The sequence below is a fragment of the Phaeodactylum tricornutum genome, chromosome 12 (assembly GCF_000150955.2).
Source record: "Phaeodactylum tricornutum CCAP 1055/1 chromosome 12, whole genome shotgun sequence".
Classification (NCBI taxonomy): Eukaryota; Bacillariophyta; class Bacillariophyceae; order Surirellales; family Neidiaceae; genus Phaeodactylum; species Phaeodactylum tricornutum.
The window spans coordinates 200893-216301 of NC_011680.1; the positions used below are offsets into that span (position 1 = coordinate 200893).

At 49.4% G+C, this 15409-nt stretch overlaps 6 protein-coding genes across 6 annotated transcripts; 2 read left to right on the top strand and 4 right to left on the bottom strand.

The window, feature by feature from the left end:
* Positions 1-272: 272 nt before the first annotated feature.
* Positions 273-1146, bottom strand: PHATRDRAFT_28412 (predicted protein; the record flags this gene model as incomplete). The annotated part of the gene is made up of 1 exon (XM_002181288.1): positions 273-1146. A coding segment is annotated over exon 1 (831 nt), but the record flags the coding sequence as incomplete, so codon positions are not given.
* A 1853-nt stretch (positions 1147-2999) lies between these two features.
* On the bottom strand, positions 3000-5468 carry PHATRDRAFT_47019 (predicted protein; the record flags this gene model as incomplete). The annotated part of the gene is made up of 1 exon (XM_002181289.1): positions 3000-5468. Exon 1 carries the CDS (start codon positions 5316-5318, stop codon positions 3000-3002), a length of 2319 nt encoding a protein of 772 aa, XP_002181325.1. The 5' UTR covers positions 5319-5468.
* Positions 5469-5790: 322 nt separating this feature from the next.
* On the top strand, positions 5791-6730 carry PHATRDRAFT_47020 (predicted protein; the record flags this gene model as incomplete). The annotated part of the gene is made up of 1 exon (XM_002181120.1): positions 5791-6730. The coding sequence occupies one exon, from the start codon at positions 5791-5793 to the stop codon at positions 6709-6711; it is 921 nt and encodes a 306-aa protein (XP_002181156.1). The 3' UTR covers positions 6712-6730.
* A 590-nt stretch (positions 6731-7320) lies between these two features.
* PHATRDRAFT_47022 (predicted protein) lies at positions 7321-10565 on the bottom strand. Its single transcript, XM_002181290.1, has one exon. It carries the CDS (start codon positions 10446-10448, stop codon positions 8055-8057), a length of 2394 nt encoding a protein of 797 aa, XP_002181326.1. The 5' UTR covers positions 10449-10565; the 3' UTR covers positions 7321-8054.
* Positions 10566-11877: 1312 nt separating this feature from the next.
* On the bottom strand, positions 11878-13068 carry PHATRDRAFT_47023 (predicted protein). Its single transcript, XM_002181291.1, has one exon. The coding sequence runs from the start codon at positions 13045-13047 to the stop codon at positions 11902-11904; it is 1146 nt and encodes a 381-aa protein (XP_002181327.1). The 5' UTR covers positions 13048-13068; the 3' UTR covers positions 11878-11901.
* Positions 13069-13618: 550 nt separating this feature from the next.
* Positions 13619-14807, top strand: PHATRDRAFT_21290 (predicted protein; the record flags this gene model as incomplete). The annotated part of the gene is made up of 1 exon (XM_002181121.1): positions 13619-14807. The coding sequence occupies exon 1, from the start codon at positions 13650-13652 to the stop codon at positions 14805-14807; it is 1158 nt and encodes a 385-aa protein (XP_002181157.1). The 5' UTR covers positions 13619-13649.
* Between the last annotated feature and the right edge of the window lie 602 nt (positions 14808-15409).

Below are 15409 nucleotides of genomic sequence, written 5' to 3' on the forward strand. Positions count from 1 at the left end.
ACAAATATCGCAATTGATACACTTGCCATACTGAAACCCGCCGTGGTGTCAATTCTTGAAGGAGCAATGAATGATCCCTCAAGAATGCTACGACAGGCTGCTGTAGAGGTTCGAAACTCATGGTACGTTTTGTAACGACCTAACTTTGATTGATAAAAGCAATATTACGGATGCCATTTAGATATTCTTTCTACCAAAGCAGTACTGCTACTTGCTGTCATTCCGTTGTCAAGTTCACCAAAGAAGTGTAGCTTTCCCAAGTTGGATTCTCCCTCCATGAGGCACCTAATAGCCGCACCTCTGCAGAGAGCAGCGAGATCTGCACCGCTGAACCCTTCCGTGACTTCCGCAACTTGAAAGGCAAGGTTCTGTATAAAATACGCTTCCTCGTTTTGTTCCATTTTCATGCCTTTCATATAAAGCTGCATGATGGCCACACGATCTTCCATCGAGGGCAAGTCCACCTTCACTAATCGATCAAAGCGACCTGGCCGCAAAAATGCCGAGTCGATCATCCACGGGGTATTTGTCGCTGCCAAAACAACCACTCGCCTCTCGTTTTCTTCTTCTGTATTGGTAGATACTTTTGAATCTAGCTCCCTCCAGTGTTTGATATCATCCATACACTGAAGTAGGGTACTCGAGAGCCGGCCACTTCCGCTGTTGCTCCGCTCTGTAAACAAAGCCTGGAACTCATCGATAAACACGACAGCTGGTGCGTTCAATCGTGCAGTCTCAAATGAAGATAAAACCAGCTTCTCACTCGAACCAATTTCAGATAATACGATGTCACTGATACTTAAAGAAATGAAGGCTCCCCCAATTGAGGATGCTTGTGAACCTCTCGAGCGAAGCATCCGGGCTACCGCTTTGGCCAGCAATGTCTTGCCGGTACCTGGAGGCCCGTAAAGCAAAACACCGCTTGGTGCAGAAAGATCAAAAGAAGAGAGTAACTTCCGCTTTCTAGACTCTAGACAGAGGCTTTCTTCCAAAGCTAGCTTTGCATCTATGTTGCCTCCCACTAAGGCAAACGGGTCTGCACCATCGACCGATAAAAATTGCACATCCGCGGATATTGTTGAATTACTAGAAAGTTTTGCCATGATCCTTGTGAATGCTGCGATAGTGACTTCTTTACCATCTTCGACTTCGACTTTGACAAGGTCAGCGATACGGCAAAAACTTTGCCCATATGCCCAAACTGCAGACGCTGTAAGATATGGAAGTTGGTGTGTCAATGCAAGGGAAAGTTGAAGTCCGCTGTTCTCTAACGCGTACTGAACTGCTCCAAGGCGGGTCGATGCCGACAAGCTAGGAATACGATAGCGACCAGCAGCAAGGACGCTGAATATTGTGCTCCCCATGGACAAAGAAGCCTCACCCCCAGTGGAAGAGCGCCAGCCATCATCTGGACAGGTTACAATCGCTACCAAGCAGATATTGGCTTCGAGAACGGTACCTTGCGTTCCGATAAGGTTATACATTGGATTCTTGGAAGGGAATAATACTTCTCGTCGTTTTGATAAACTCGATGAGAGCTTTCGCAAATATGATGTAAAGGCATTGAGTACTGGAACCGTTGCATCCCCGACACCCGAGCTGCCTGATAGAGCTGGTGAAACAAACGAGTCTAGATGGTCCAAAATAATACAAACACGCTGCCGATGAACCGCCGACCAAATAAAAATTTCGTGCACTATTGTTTCGAGGGCCGCATCCGCATGAATCCCATACTTCGCCAACAGCGGTCCCGCTGAAATGGTATATACAACGTCGCATTGTAGTTTTCGACGAGCGATGGTTTCTACCAACAAAGTCTTACCGGCTCCGTGTTTGGGCGAATGGACAAGCAGAGCTGTTTCTCTGAAAGTGTCACCCGTGTCCGCTGTTTTGGTGAGATGTTTCACGTCGTCTGAAGAGTGCTGTTGTCGTGGCCATCTGCAGTGAGACAAAGCAATTTGTCTCATGGCCAACCGGCGTTGACATCCCTGTCGTCTCCGTTCTAAGGCGTCCACGGTGGTGCCAACCCGAACCGATCGCGTTATTAGGTTCTCCATACGCAGGGTCAAGTGTGCAATAGTATCAGGATTGTGATTGCGCAGAACTTCTTCTTGCAAGACTTCGGGAAGTGGCTTTTTTGCAAGTTCGCCCGTTAAAGCATCCTTCCAAAGGGTGCAATGGGGATCGTTTACCATCCTAGCGGGCATAATTCGAATCAGTGTGGACTCGGTCACACGCACTCGTGATGGATACGTCGCCCTACATGACGGCCTTCGGGCAAAACCTCGGACGTGGCAAGGAAATAATTCAGGGAGAATAGAATTGTTTTGTGGCAAGTACAACATTTGTCTTTGCTTTCTGGACTCCTCGGCGTCAACGACGGTACAATCATTCGTTCCGAAGAAAACGTCTCCAGCGACAAGTGGAGCACGAGCCGTACTAGAAGTACTCGTCGTCCACTGTATTCGGAAGGCCGAATCGTCTTTTCTCTGTCGTATCAAGGGATCAAGTGTAGCTTTTAATAAATGGAGCTTGACCAGCGGAGAAGACAGCACAGGGGTGGCAAGAGAAAGCTCATCGGTGCCGCCATTAGGTGACTGGTCCCTAAAAAGGCGAGATACTGGTTTGACTTCCAGATACACCAGTTCAACAACTTCAGATCCGAGATGCATACCACTCTGTTCCATCCAGCCGATGTGTCAGCGCATAGAACGGGAAGGCCAATGGCAGGTAGATACAGGCTTGTCTTCAGGAGAGAACATGTGGATAGAGTTTTAAAAAAGAGAGAAGAGATTTTGAGATGCGCCTGTACCGGTACGTACGCCTACTAATGGTAAGCTATCAAAATGCCATTCTATCGTGGGAGCTACTATGGTTTTATGCACACGAAGGTACTCCACCTTTGCAACCAATCAAAGCAATAGCTACATTCCATGATGGTTAACATTCTTAATCCTGGGAAGACTAGAGAGCGCAAGCGTTTGTAGTATTAAAATTTGTCAACTCGGAGTACTGTAGCTTTCGACCTTTTCGTACAACGCGGGTCGAATGGACAAAGTACGCCATCCAGTACGTTCCGTTTGCCGCTCTTGTATCACCATGACAGATCCCTGCCGTCCACCTGGCGCATCGCTCTCGTCCTCGGACGAGAAATTGTCGGCTTTGATATCATCGCCACTGGAATCACTGGCACGAACTTCCTGTAGCTGAATGACTTCGGTAGTAGTTGTGTGCAGTTGAATAAGTGGTTCGCAGTCTCCGACAAGAGATGTCGGATATACATCAAAGGACCCGTGACATTTAATGGTCACACTGGATAGCATGATTATAATTTCAATCGACCCGGGACGAACCATTCGCGCGTGAGACGGTGGCAAATGCGATGGAACAACTTCAATGTCGTCCCCACCAAACAAGTCTCTAACAACAAAGTAGGCATCTCCGCCAGTACCTGTCCTCCCCGCCGCCAACAAAAGCCGCTTCGTTAGAAAGTCGACTGTCGAAAGGTGAAAGTTACGGCGACGACGCGTAGGCTTGGAGGATGGACCTGCTCCGACAGCTCTTGATGTCTGCCTTTTGTGGTCGGAAAGGTCTCCTTCATTCCCTGACGACAAAAAGCCATCGCTGTCTAGGACAGGCCCGGCGGTGTCCGCTTCTGATTCGCTTGTGCTCAAAATGGGTGCACTTTCGACCCGTCGTACGGCGCGCTGTTTACGCCGTTGAGAACGTGTTAGTCGTGGTTGCGCTGTTTGGAGAGAACGCGAATTGAGCGTTTGGGAGAGTAGATGGACCAATTCGATGCGACTCGTGACGGGCGGTAAGACGTTACCATTAACGGTAATGACCTCGCGTTGCAAATCCCGAATAGCTTGGCGAATTGCCTTGTTGTTGTGAACCGCAATCGATGAGCAAGCCGACCGGAAATTTGCTTCCGTCGAGGAATGGTCAGCATCGTCACTGTCGTCATACGATCTAATACCCGGCGCCAGTTCAATATGCTGCAACACATCACGGTACTCTTGACAGGTTTCGAGCAAGTGCCCAATGGATCGGAACTCGATAGTCTTGAAGACTGAACGCAAATTCTCCGGGAGCGACAGCTTCAGCATACGTTCCAGTTCACAATCAGACACACAGTCCCTCCAGGATGTTTGTAAATATTGGAAGAGCCACAATACCATGGGCGTCAGAGAGTGCTCCGCCGTATCATCCGGACTCGATAAGAATGCCAAACTCGCGAAGGATGTCTTGTGCTCGTAATCTGATACAACCTTACGAATAAGTCGCACGACGCTCTCGCCCAAGACGTCGACGGCGAGCAACTCTTTGACGTGCCAAGACAGGAGTCGCGTCAAGACTGGGCTTTGTTGCCGTATCGTGCCTACCGTATCCACAAGTGCGATCACGATAGATCGAGCTCGTGCTTTGAGAGCCCGGGCGGGTTCAGCACCCAAAACGCATTCTTGTTGTTGGGCGCTGACGCGGAGCAAAGCTCGAATATAAAGCTCCATGCGTATGGTGAGCTCGTCGGGAGCAATCTGAGGCTGCTTCGAGATTTTCTGTATATTCGAGGCAGACGATGTTGTAGAGGCCGAAATGGACCGTAACAATGTTTGACTCCCAGCATTGAGCGACGAAAGCACTGGGGAGCTTCTGGATGGGGCGGAACTTGAGCTGTTGGAGTGTTCGAACCGATGAAAACCCGCCAACCCATCGATTAAACCGAGACTACGATCCGATTCTTGACTCGTTGTTCGGTTGGAATACCCTCGAATTGGTTTCCCTGTTGCCATGTTTGGTTTCGGAGGAAACATAGGTGGCCGTGAGAGGGCTAGATTCGACGCATGAGAAGAACCGACAATCTCATCTTCCGTTGCCGCAGTTGGGACTGTCGTCGCCACCGCCAGGGAAGTTCCGGTCAGAAATGCTTCCAAGCGTGCCTTGGTCCGTCTCGAGAGTGCGTCATAGGCTTCTTCGTTTGCTTGATTAAATTCGAGGACACCCGTGTCGGTTTCTTGCGCTAGGTAGGCTCGCCAGTCGGGAGATGTCGTTACCGTTCCCGAATGCTTGGACGAGCTCTCGTCCGACGAGGGGGGTACGGTCGCCCTGACTGTGATGCCGCTTGCCGCACCATTTTTCTCGTCCGCCAACACTTGGCAATTTGGATCCGATCCGACGGATTGGTGGAGAATACTAAGCGTCAAGGCAACCACGGGACAGCGTAAAACCTGATGCACGTTGTCTTGGTGCGAGGTGTACGGATCGGAGTGCGCCACGTACCATGCCGTCGCCTCTTGTGCCCAACTTCGGGCATTCATACCGTCACTGTTTCAGCCCCTCCCCTCACAAGTGCGTTCTGTGAAGTACTCGACAATTGTAGCGGGGTCGGTCTACTTCGTCGCTTTGATCGGACTCGAGCTTTGTGTCCTTGGTCACCAGTCCCCAAAACTTAGCTGTTGGCCGGATCCATCCAGGAAAAAGTGAAGTACAAGGACAATGTCTCGTACTGTGCGAACTGTAAATAATTCTCGAGAGGTTTTGGTAGGACAGCTACGAGGTATGATTCCGCGCAACCCATCCTACCGGTATTCGCCAAAAGGAACCAGAGTGACTCGAGGGACTCACAAGTCCAGTCTGTACGGAGACTGTATAGGTAGCATGTTAACCCGGATATTCAGACGAAAGGAAAAGATGGAATCTAGAGTTTTCATTCGATTCCATTTCCAAACTGTTCCACAGTGACGATTCGGATTTGGGACACTCACGCCAAATCAGAACCGAGTACCGGAAATGGTACCGCCGCGCGAGGACGTGACGGTTCGGATTGTGTGTGAACGACGCCGTACGGCAGGAAAGGAAGCCCGCCCCCCCCCATCCGCCAAACCCACTCCCGGAAACACATCATCACATCCCAACGCCAAAGAAACACATCGTTCGAACGAACCATTTTTTCGTTTGTACACTAAGCAGTCGCATCGACGAAGCATCATGGCGTCAACACTTTGTGTCGTACTTGGATCGGCTTCCTCCACGGATCCTGCGGCAATTTCCGCGGCAACCATGACCGATGCCGCGGCGAAAACCATCCACGACGCAATCTACGAGTCCCTCGAGTTGGTCGTCGTGGCCAGCGAGCTCGCGGATGTGTACGACTCGATGGAACTTTCCCGTTTTACCAAAATTCTTTCCCCCAACGCCACCGTATCTGTTTCCGTTATTGGAGACGCCACGAAATCGTTGTCGCCGATTCATACCAGTTTTCTGTTGGCCGGACTCGCCAACAATTCGGAACGACGCAACGCGGACGGCTCGCGGACGCTTACCGCCACGCGTCGGAATAACACAACCAATTCGGTAGCTACATTGAACTTTGCTAGCAACAACAACAACGGTAACGACTTGTTGATCGACGAAGACAACTTGCTGACGGACGCCAGCAATTTACTCGGTGCGCCACCGAGTATGAGTGCCGCGGCGACCAAATCGGGGGACGATTGCTCCGGCCGCGCCCCCTGTGACGACTGTACCTGTGGTCGAGCGGAGGGAGCGAAAGAAGGAAACTCCGAACAACCCAAGGAAATTAAGAGTAGCTCCTGCGGAAAATGTTCACTCGGGGACGCTTTTCGGTGTGCGTCGTGCCCCTATTTGGGCAAACCAGCGTTCAAGCCGGGCGAAGAACATTTGGTATTGGATCTGCAGGACGATTTTTAGAGCCAGCGTGCAATTGCTGATCCGATACAATCCGTTGAGACTAAGTCTAATTGAAAAGGAATAGTATTCCAGATTGGAAAGCGTGTGAGTAGTCCAGTCCAGTCCACAACAGATGTTTTCTTTCAATCTCCTGAGATATAGCTGTACTCCAACCTTTTGTCGTCTTGGAACGGAAAACGACGGGGGACCCATACGAACGAGTATATGATTCCCAGCGTATCTAGCGTGGTCTGCCAGGAGATTCTATTCGGCAGTATTTCGAGCATCATTAGCTCTCCTTCTAGTACATCATGCAAACAAGATTTTCACTATGCTACGTCTAGTTAGTAGTAGCTTTTCCATCAACGTTTCGTAGCTTACATTTTCCAAAATCACGGTGAAAGACTGACCTACAATAGGTGCTTTTGCGGCGGCGCGACGCGTGACTGAACTTACGGCGAGTTCACGAATGAAAGCATACCGCTCACTGTAAGGACAAATGATGCGTAACAAAAGAGCATGATTTTGAGACATAAACGCAAGCAATAACCGGAAATACCGTCTTGCGGGTTCCATGAATCGTGCGGAAAAACTGTCTCTGTCGAGCACCGCTATCATTCCCGAGTCTCAACAAATTGAGAAACGTGACGGTTTGTTGTGAAAGTACCTTGCAGTACAACTGCTGTTGGTCATAAGCAAAGTCAACAAAAGTGCATCTGGGTAACAGCTTGTCGCTTTCAAGCAAACAACAGACATGGACGATCCCCTGTTCCGCGGTCTACAAGACGGCCAAAACGATTCTCCTAGCGAAGCCCCCACGGATGTTCCTGCGTCCGCTCCCCTGGCTCCGGCTGCTGCTACCGACGACAACAATGGTGCGACGGCACTTTCGTTCTTGATTTTTTTGGTCGTCTTCGCTTTGGCAATTTGTATGACCATGCGTCTCGTTCGTTCGTGGCGTCGCCGCCGGAACGAAGATATGATGCAAGCCCGGAGTGAAGCTGCGGATACTGTTCTTGGAGATATGCAGATGGTTCCTAACGAAGATCTTGACCATGAACTTATCTAGTAGAGCTCTTCCGGGTAAAAGTCGGCCAGGGGAAGAATCCGACTACTGCAGCTACTAGCAGTGAGACTGTTAGATAAGATGCCCACCAACACTAACTGTAAAGCGCACAATATTGCTCTGTTTCGTGGGTAAGGTGTCAAAGCAGAGTTCCAGCCTTTGAGAGGTTTTCTCCTTTTACAAGCACCGTAAGTGATTAGTGTATAGTAGCGGGTAAATCGGTTAGTTTCGCTACATGGTGACGGACACAGGCAAAGACAAAGAAAGTCCAACACAAAAACTTGTTCACGGATGCACATTACATCCTAATATGGTCGTCGAGGGGTCCTAATCTCCAATCCACGATCAAATGCTGCCACCGCTCGTCCAACAAATCAGCCACTTCCGCTTCACATCCTTTGAGTCGAACACGAATGCACTCAGACAATCGCGGGGCTAAGGGTAGTCCCACGGAATCCAAATTCTGCGTCGCGTACAGGAACGCTTGGTCGATGCATTGTGCGGCGACTTGAATTGCGTTCTTACGGTCCTTGCTTCCGTGCAATCGTGCCTCTTCCTCCAAATTTTGTCCGACAACACGAGGGCCCCGGGGATGTTCCTCCAAGGGCGGTGGACTTAAGGCCAAGTTAGATAGAATGCGGGAGCCACCAAAGGCACTCGCGAACTTTGTCAACTCGCTATCACACCACAAGACCACTGACGCCATCGCACCGGATGGGACTGTTTTGTTGGCCCCGTGTGATTGGAATGATCCTTCGCCCAAACTCGCTTCCTCCGCACGATCCATCTGCTGGTGTGAGGCGGGACTCATGAACAAATCCAGAAATCCCTCAACGGAGCTTGCCAGGCAAGAAAAGAAAGACTGGCTCAATTGTGCAGAATAGATAACCAGGTCAACAGCACCGGCACCGGAAATAGGGTTCTCATGCAGCGTGTCCAAGAGTAATAGGCTCCGGCGGGTTGTGTGAGCTTCAGCTGCTTGCTGTGAATTTCCAATTTTCACCAACATCTGAAGATACAATACGTCATCGTTAAGAGCACACGGAGAAACAATGGTAGACACCGGGGAATGCACGTCGGCTCGTTCACGTTTGCTCGATTGCCGTAAAGCCTCATTCTTCCGTCTTAATATTTCCTCTAGACGGTTGCATACCCGTTGTCGCAATATTTTTAAACGTTCCTGTAAATTCTCCAAGATTTCCAGCTGAGCTTTACGAAGACGATAAGCTGTAGGACGTTCGTGTTTATCAAGAAGGTCGGTGACTTCGTTCTTGGCCTTGATGTACATTTCAATTGCATCATTGTACCGGCACTCCCGAATTAAAGCGGTGATCTCTTCGTCAACGTCATTTAGCCAGTCTGGAACATCGATTACCGGAGCGTCTTCGTCATCTCCTTCAGCTGCCTCCTTATTTCGGCGACTACCTGTGATCGAAGATGTCTCGCTTGTACTTCGCTCGTCAAATTTGCCCTCTACCGACACGTACAGCCCATCCATCCCCAGCTCATTTTTTGTTGATTCCTCCTTGCCGATGTCTTTCAGAGCGCTGACAAAATCGATGTCCTTCATTTCCTTGAATGCGTCTACTTGTGTTTCTATCCACGCCTTGAGCTGCGCCACTTCCTTTCCCATTGTCGTCATTTCCCCCGAAGCTTGCACGAAATAATCGTACTGCTCCAGGACTGCACCTTTCAGTGACTTTTTCATGTCCATTTGCCATTGTTCCATCTGACGACATTTCGTGGGAGCGTCATAATCATTGTTGCGTTCGAAAAAGTTATCCATCCAGCGCTTCTCGTTAAAGCCAGCCATACCAAATTCCACAACCGCATTCGCTAGATCCTTGTCGTCTGAAGCGTCCAAGACTTGCTGACGAATCGAATTCTTTTCGCGTCTCTTTCCTCCGGAAGATGTACGATGAGCCTTCATCTCCGTGGCGTTAGAGGGGCTCGCGGAGAATAACTTGACCGGACGCGATGGAACATTGTCATCCTCATCAGAATCTCTGATCGAAGGGTCCGGATTTTCGGATGCCGACTGCAAAGCCGAAACAGACATTGCGTTGCCAATTGCTTGGGATTGGGTCGTTTTACTGTAGCCAGCCCGCAAAAGCGTTGGTTGATTTCGTTGGGCGCGATCGCGCAAGGCTGCAGCCCAACGCTCACGAGCGCCCAAACTCTGCGCAACCAGAAAGGCCGGAGGCCGAGCTTCCAAATCTTCCGTATGCTCCGTGTTAGTCTTTGTTTCAGGTGTGTGCAACACGGCGAGCTCGTATCCTTTGCGAGCGTCGGAATGCGCGTGCTCTCGAAAGATCCGCCGACCTCCGGGAGGAAATTCAATCGATACATTGTCTAGAGGAAGGACTCCCAGCGGTGGATTCAAGTAGGACACATACGGCCCCGATTCTGTATCGACGTCATCCACATTAAAATAAAATAAAAAGGCGCCTCGCAGACAAAAGTGGTACATTGGAAACATCAATCCGTCGGTATCTTCATCTTCCGCGAACATCAGGGGGCCATCGGCGGGACTTTCTTCGGCGCTTTCAAAATCCAAAACGCGCGGCATATCGTCTCCTCGAAAAGGTCGAATGGTTCCAAACGAATTTACTTGCGGCAAGTAGCGGTCCAAGTGCGATGCATCGGGTACAAACACAACGTGCTCATCGTCCGTGCTGGACTTGCCGTTCATGGTTTGATAATACGAATTGTTGATTGCAGCCAAAGGAATGTGCTTGTCTCTGTTGGATAGGAAACCTAAGCTGTCTTTGTACTACAATGTCCCGGAAAGCACGCACGGAAGGATTACTGGTCCTTCTTGCTTTGTGTCTTTTACAGTTCGCACAGCGGACGGCAGATTTATCGGACTTCGCAAGATGCAAAGCTCAACGGAGTTTCGCTGCATCGCGACGGTATATTTCTCATTGCCGCGTCGTGCAGACAAACTATCGTCTGGCCTGCGCTACCAAACTTAATCACGCTATCTAACATTGCAAAAAGTAACCTATCAAAAATAACTGCATACACCTACCCGGTATAATAGCCGAAAAATAATTTCACAGTTTGACATATTTAAGTCTATGTAGCTGACTATGATAGAGAAAGCTACGGCGACCTCACCCATTACTATGGTATTCTGGACGGAGATCGGATGACCGAAACCCCGCGTGACAAAAGCTGCCGTGATACCGACAAACGTTACGATGAAATCATTTTCTCGAGTCTTGCTTCGGAGGTTGTGCTAATTGACAGAGTTGATATTCTGAAAGTATATTCTCAACTTCCGTGGCTGAAAGGATTTCCTCCAAGAGCTGATCGAGAATGATCCGACTCTGCGAAAGGATGGCCCTGACCTATCCCAGAATCGGCGCCATCTTCGCTACCATTTTTGTCAAAGCGCAGGAGATATTTGAGTCATTCCGATTCTCGTCCTATTAGATATTCTCTGGATAATGATGGGACGTACGCCATTAGTTACGTTTTAAGACAGCAATTCAAAAGCTGCACTTCCGGAGTCTTTGATAGCTCCTCACTTTTCCCTCAGTCCCTCATGACAAATGAACGACAGAAATCAAAATTGCTTCCAACGCAGTCGCGTGTGTCCTCAAAGCACACACTCGTTTGCAGGAAGTACGCTTGTTGGACTTATGCATCGAGGACACGGAGTAGCACTGTAACTTACGAGCTTCGCCAGCTTGCCCAGGTTATGGTGTCAAAGACCGGAATATGACGAAGAACGTTGACCACTTTGGCGCCGCAGAACTTTTGAACAAACCATCATCTTGATTTCGAGACTAACAGTGAGTACCTTCTTTTTAGAAGACAACACGGCAATCCCGGTCTATGAGAAAATTATGCATTACGTGTGAATCAGCTAAGGTAGTTGACGCATCTTTCGGCGTTGTGATGCACTGCAAATGTTGTGTTTTGGACGTATTAACGCAATCTACGATGCAGGTTGTTATTTTGGACTTAAAACTGGATGTATTGCACTCTTGTGGGAAGGCGCGGTCTATTTAAGACAATCTAGTGCTGACACTCGAATTCAATGATCGTCGCATCCTGTTCACTACCCGAGGTGTGGATATACACGAATAATTCCTGTAATTTTCAATGCATTTATAAAGTATCACATGAAACTAATGTCATTTCTTTTCACTACTGTCTCCGCTGACAAATCCGGCAACCCATTCCGAAACATCATCCGCAAATAAGGTTGCCAACGAGACAGCCACAACTCCCGTAACTGCCGTTGCTGCTACTTTTCTCCAGTCCGAGGATGCCTGTTTCGAGACTACGACTTGTTCCTTGTCCTTGCTTTTTTCTTGCGAGGCGGAACGAGTACCGTCGCCGCTCTTTCGTTTGGATTCCAAAGACCAAGCTGTCTTGTACTCATCCACCTTCTCCAAAGCTTCTTGCGCCCTTGTGGTTAGCACTTTTTGCGCTTTCAGAACGGACTGCTGCGCTTTGGCAACGAAATCCTCTTGAGCTTGAAAGGCCTTTTCTCCGAATTCTTTGGCCCGCTTCTGGACCGACTGCCGTGCCTGTTCGGCGCAGTCGCCTAGCTGCACGTTAGCCTTCGCCTTCATCCAGCAATTGTTAACGAGAGTATTCGCCTCCTCCGGTGTTCCCGTAGAGCAGACGTCCCAGGGCAAGCTTGGAATTTCTAGTTTCGGGGTTGGGGTTGGAAGTGCCGATAATTTGGTCTCATTCAACGCAATTTGAATGTGACGAATTTGTTGTTCCAACTGAACCGCTGAGGACTTCCAGGTATGCCGGTCCCAGATTAGATACGACGTCGATGTCACGGAAACAAGTACCAGTAGAACCGCGAGAATCGAACCACGACGGTTCATGGTGCGTAGTTCTTCTTGAGAGCGAAGCAAAATCGAAGCCTCCTCGTTCTCCCAGAGACGACTACTACCGTTCGAGGTAGACCGACCTATCGAATCACCACCAATAATGTTGATACGCCGTCCGCGGCTATCGTCTTCCTGAACAATGCTGTCGATGTCAGTGGGGATAGAATCGGAGCCCGGTATGGAAAGATTTGCGGAGTATGCTTGACTGCCGTTGGCTTGCCGCGCTTGGACGGATCCGGGAAGGATAAGTACGCCTGTATTACTGAAAGAATGGTCTTGATTGGAGACGACACCCCAATCTGCTAAGATCCCGTGATCTTCGCTGTGGAAGTCGTCGTCGTCATCCACATCGATGACCCGGGGATTTCTCATGATTGATGTTTGCACAATGTACGACGATTCTTGCGTATGAAAGGAGTCGTTCAACATGCGGTCTTGGCGTGGCAAGCGATACGGACGCTTTTCTATCGAGTAGCCAGGTCTGCGGTCACTGACACTTGGCGATCGATCTTGGAACGCAAAATATACAGTTGATTCTGGTACACTACTAGCAAGTTAGTTAGCATTCGAAGCATGGCATCGTTCCGGAATTTCGGATCCTTCCGTGCGCGAATTGTTGCCCTTCACGGTTCGCCGTGTGGACGTGGAAACCCGGGAAACACTTGCATTTTAAGTAAAAGAATACTGCAATAGATATACTATCGTGCGCGAGTATAGAAGCTATTGGTCGTGTCGCGATTATGTCCCTTCGATATGTCCATGCAAGCAGGTCCTCTTGTGCCTCAAGGTAGGTCAGCCTCCCGTATCCGTCGCAACATGGAACCTTCATTCCGATATTTACCGTGAGATGAAGAAGGAAACAGCCGACTCCTTTCCCTTGCTTTACCGTATCTCCCCCATTAGACTCTTCCCTGGATACCAAACAAATGACGGAATCAACCCCCCGTTTGGATAGTCCGGACTCGACCAAAGTCCGGACTTGGTTACAGCTCAACCACCGCAAGTCACTCGCCCTGCTCGACAAGTTTCTTATGGAACTGCGTCTCGGTCGCCTTACTCGCCAGGCAACCGAAGGCAACGTCCTACATGCAGCAGATCGGCGCGTAGCGGTGCATAAAACGGTAGAACTGCTGCGTCACATGATTGGATCGACGCGATGGAAATCGGCTGCGCAGCTCCTGCATTTGCTGCGAGGACTCGGACGGGAGCTGCATGCAGCGGGAGGTTTTCGCGAACCCGCCATTGGCAACGTCGTTCGTCGCACCATGGCGGCTGTGCGAGAAGAAGCCTTACGGGAAGCTCAGGAAGAAGGAGGCAGCGAGTCTTCTCCCGGAAGACTGTCGTTGCAGAGTATGCTATGGGCTCTACCGCAGCAACATGTTCGTACCACTAGTCGATCCTTTCATAATGTTGGTGATCACCAACGACAAGAGTCGTTCGCATCCGAAGCAGATTTGCAGACAGAATATCCGCCAAGCTACTACAGCAGTCGTCCTAACCTCAAGCAGGCTGTCATGGAAGCGATCACGGAAATATTTACCGATTTGGAAGATCTTCATAAGAACATTAACGAACAGGCCACAAACCACATTCACGCTGGCGAAGTCATACTGACCTGTGGCCGCAGCAAAACAGTCGAACTTTTTCTCAAGGCGGCCGCTGCAAAGAAACGAGAGTTTCAAGTAATAGTGTGCGAGGGTGCGCCTCACTACGATGGGCACGTGATGGCCAAGGAGCTCGCGGATGCCGGCATCGACACTGTCGTGATTCCCGACTCCGCTATCTTTGCTATCATGGTCCGTGTCAATAAGGTCTTACTTTCAGCTCACGCAGTCTTGGCAAACGGAGGCCTCGTTGCTAATAGTGGTTGCAACATGGTTGCGTTAGCGGCGCACCACAACTCCGTTCCGACCGTCTGTATTACGGGTATGTTTAAACTTTGCCCAATGTACCCCCATGAAGGACAGGATACGCTCAACGATCTCGTTAGTCCCGCATCAGTGATTGCGTATGCGGAAATGAGCGACCAGCTTTTAACGGACGTCGAGTTTGTGAACCCGGTGCACGATTATATCAAACCGGAATACGTCAATCTCTACATCACTAACGTTGGTTCCTTTCAACCGAGTTTCATTTACCGACTACTGGCGGAATATTACCATACAGACGACTGGGAATCGTTTGAGTAAGCCTCTTGGTTTTTAAACTACGGCATAGAAAGAGAGGTCTATTCTGAAAATGACTGATTTGCATATTGTTAGTTCTTGTGTAGACTCGCATCACTATCTTCGAGTAGGTATTGTGCGAAGGAAGAAACTGTTAAATCGGCGATGTCGTTTGCGACGATTTTTAGAAATCGTCAGATTTGCTCACGTTTCGGAAAAGAGATTTCTCACGATGGGGAACGATCGTCGAAGAACTACCTGGACTATGTAGTGGGCACAAAACTTATTTATGCAACACCAATTTCAAGCTTTAGAATGATTGCAGAACCTTTTAATGTCGAGAAGCTAGAAGCAAGCTTGTCCCTTCTACTAGATCAGCTTTCTGAACACGACGACGAAGCTCTGAAGACGACTCTTAATACGATTCTCGCAGATTTTCAACCTCAGCCCCTCATGGACCATATAGCACCTTTGCTGTTTCGAACTTCCGAACCAAGCGTCACGTTGAGCAATAATGCTGCTTTAAAGATCGTTGGATTATTGGTGTCGTGGAATTCTTCTACGTATCTCAAGCCGGCATCGAAAGCGATCAAGACCGAAGCGTTACGGCGGATGACATCGAGTGA

Coding starts and splice junctions, on each gene's coding strand:
- PHATRDRAFT_47022 (XM_002181290.1), bottom strand. CDS start 10,448: ATGAACGGCAAGTCCAGCACGGACGATGAGCACGTTGTGTTTGTACCC.
- PHATRDRAFT_47023 (XM_002181291.1), bottom strand. CDS start 13,047: ATGTTGAACGACTCCTTTCATACGCAAGAATCGTCGTACATTGTGCAA.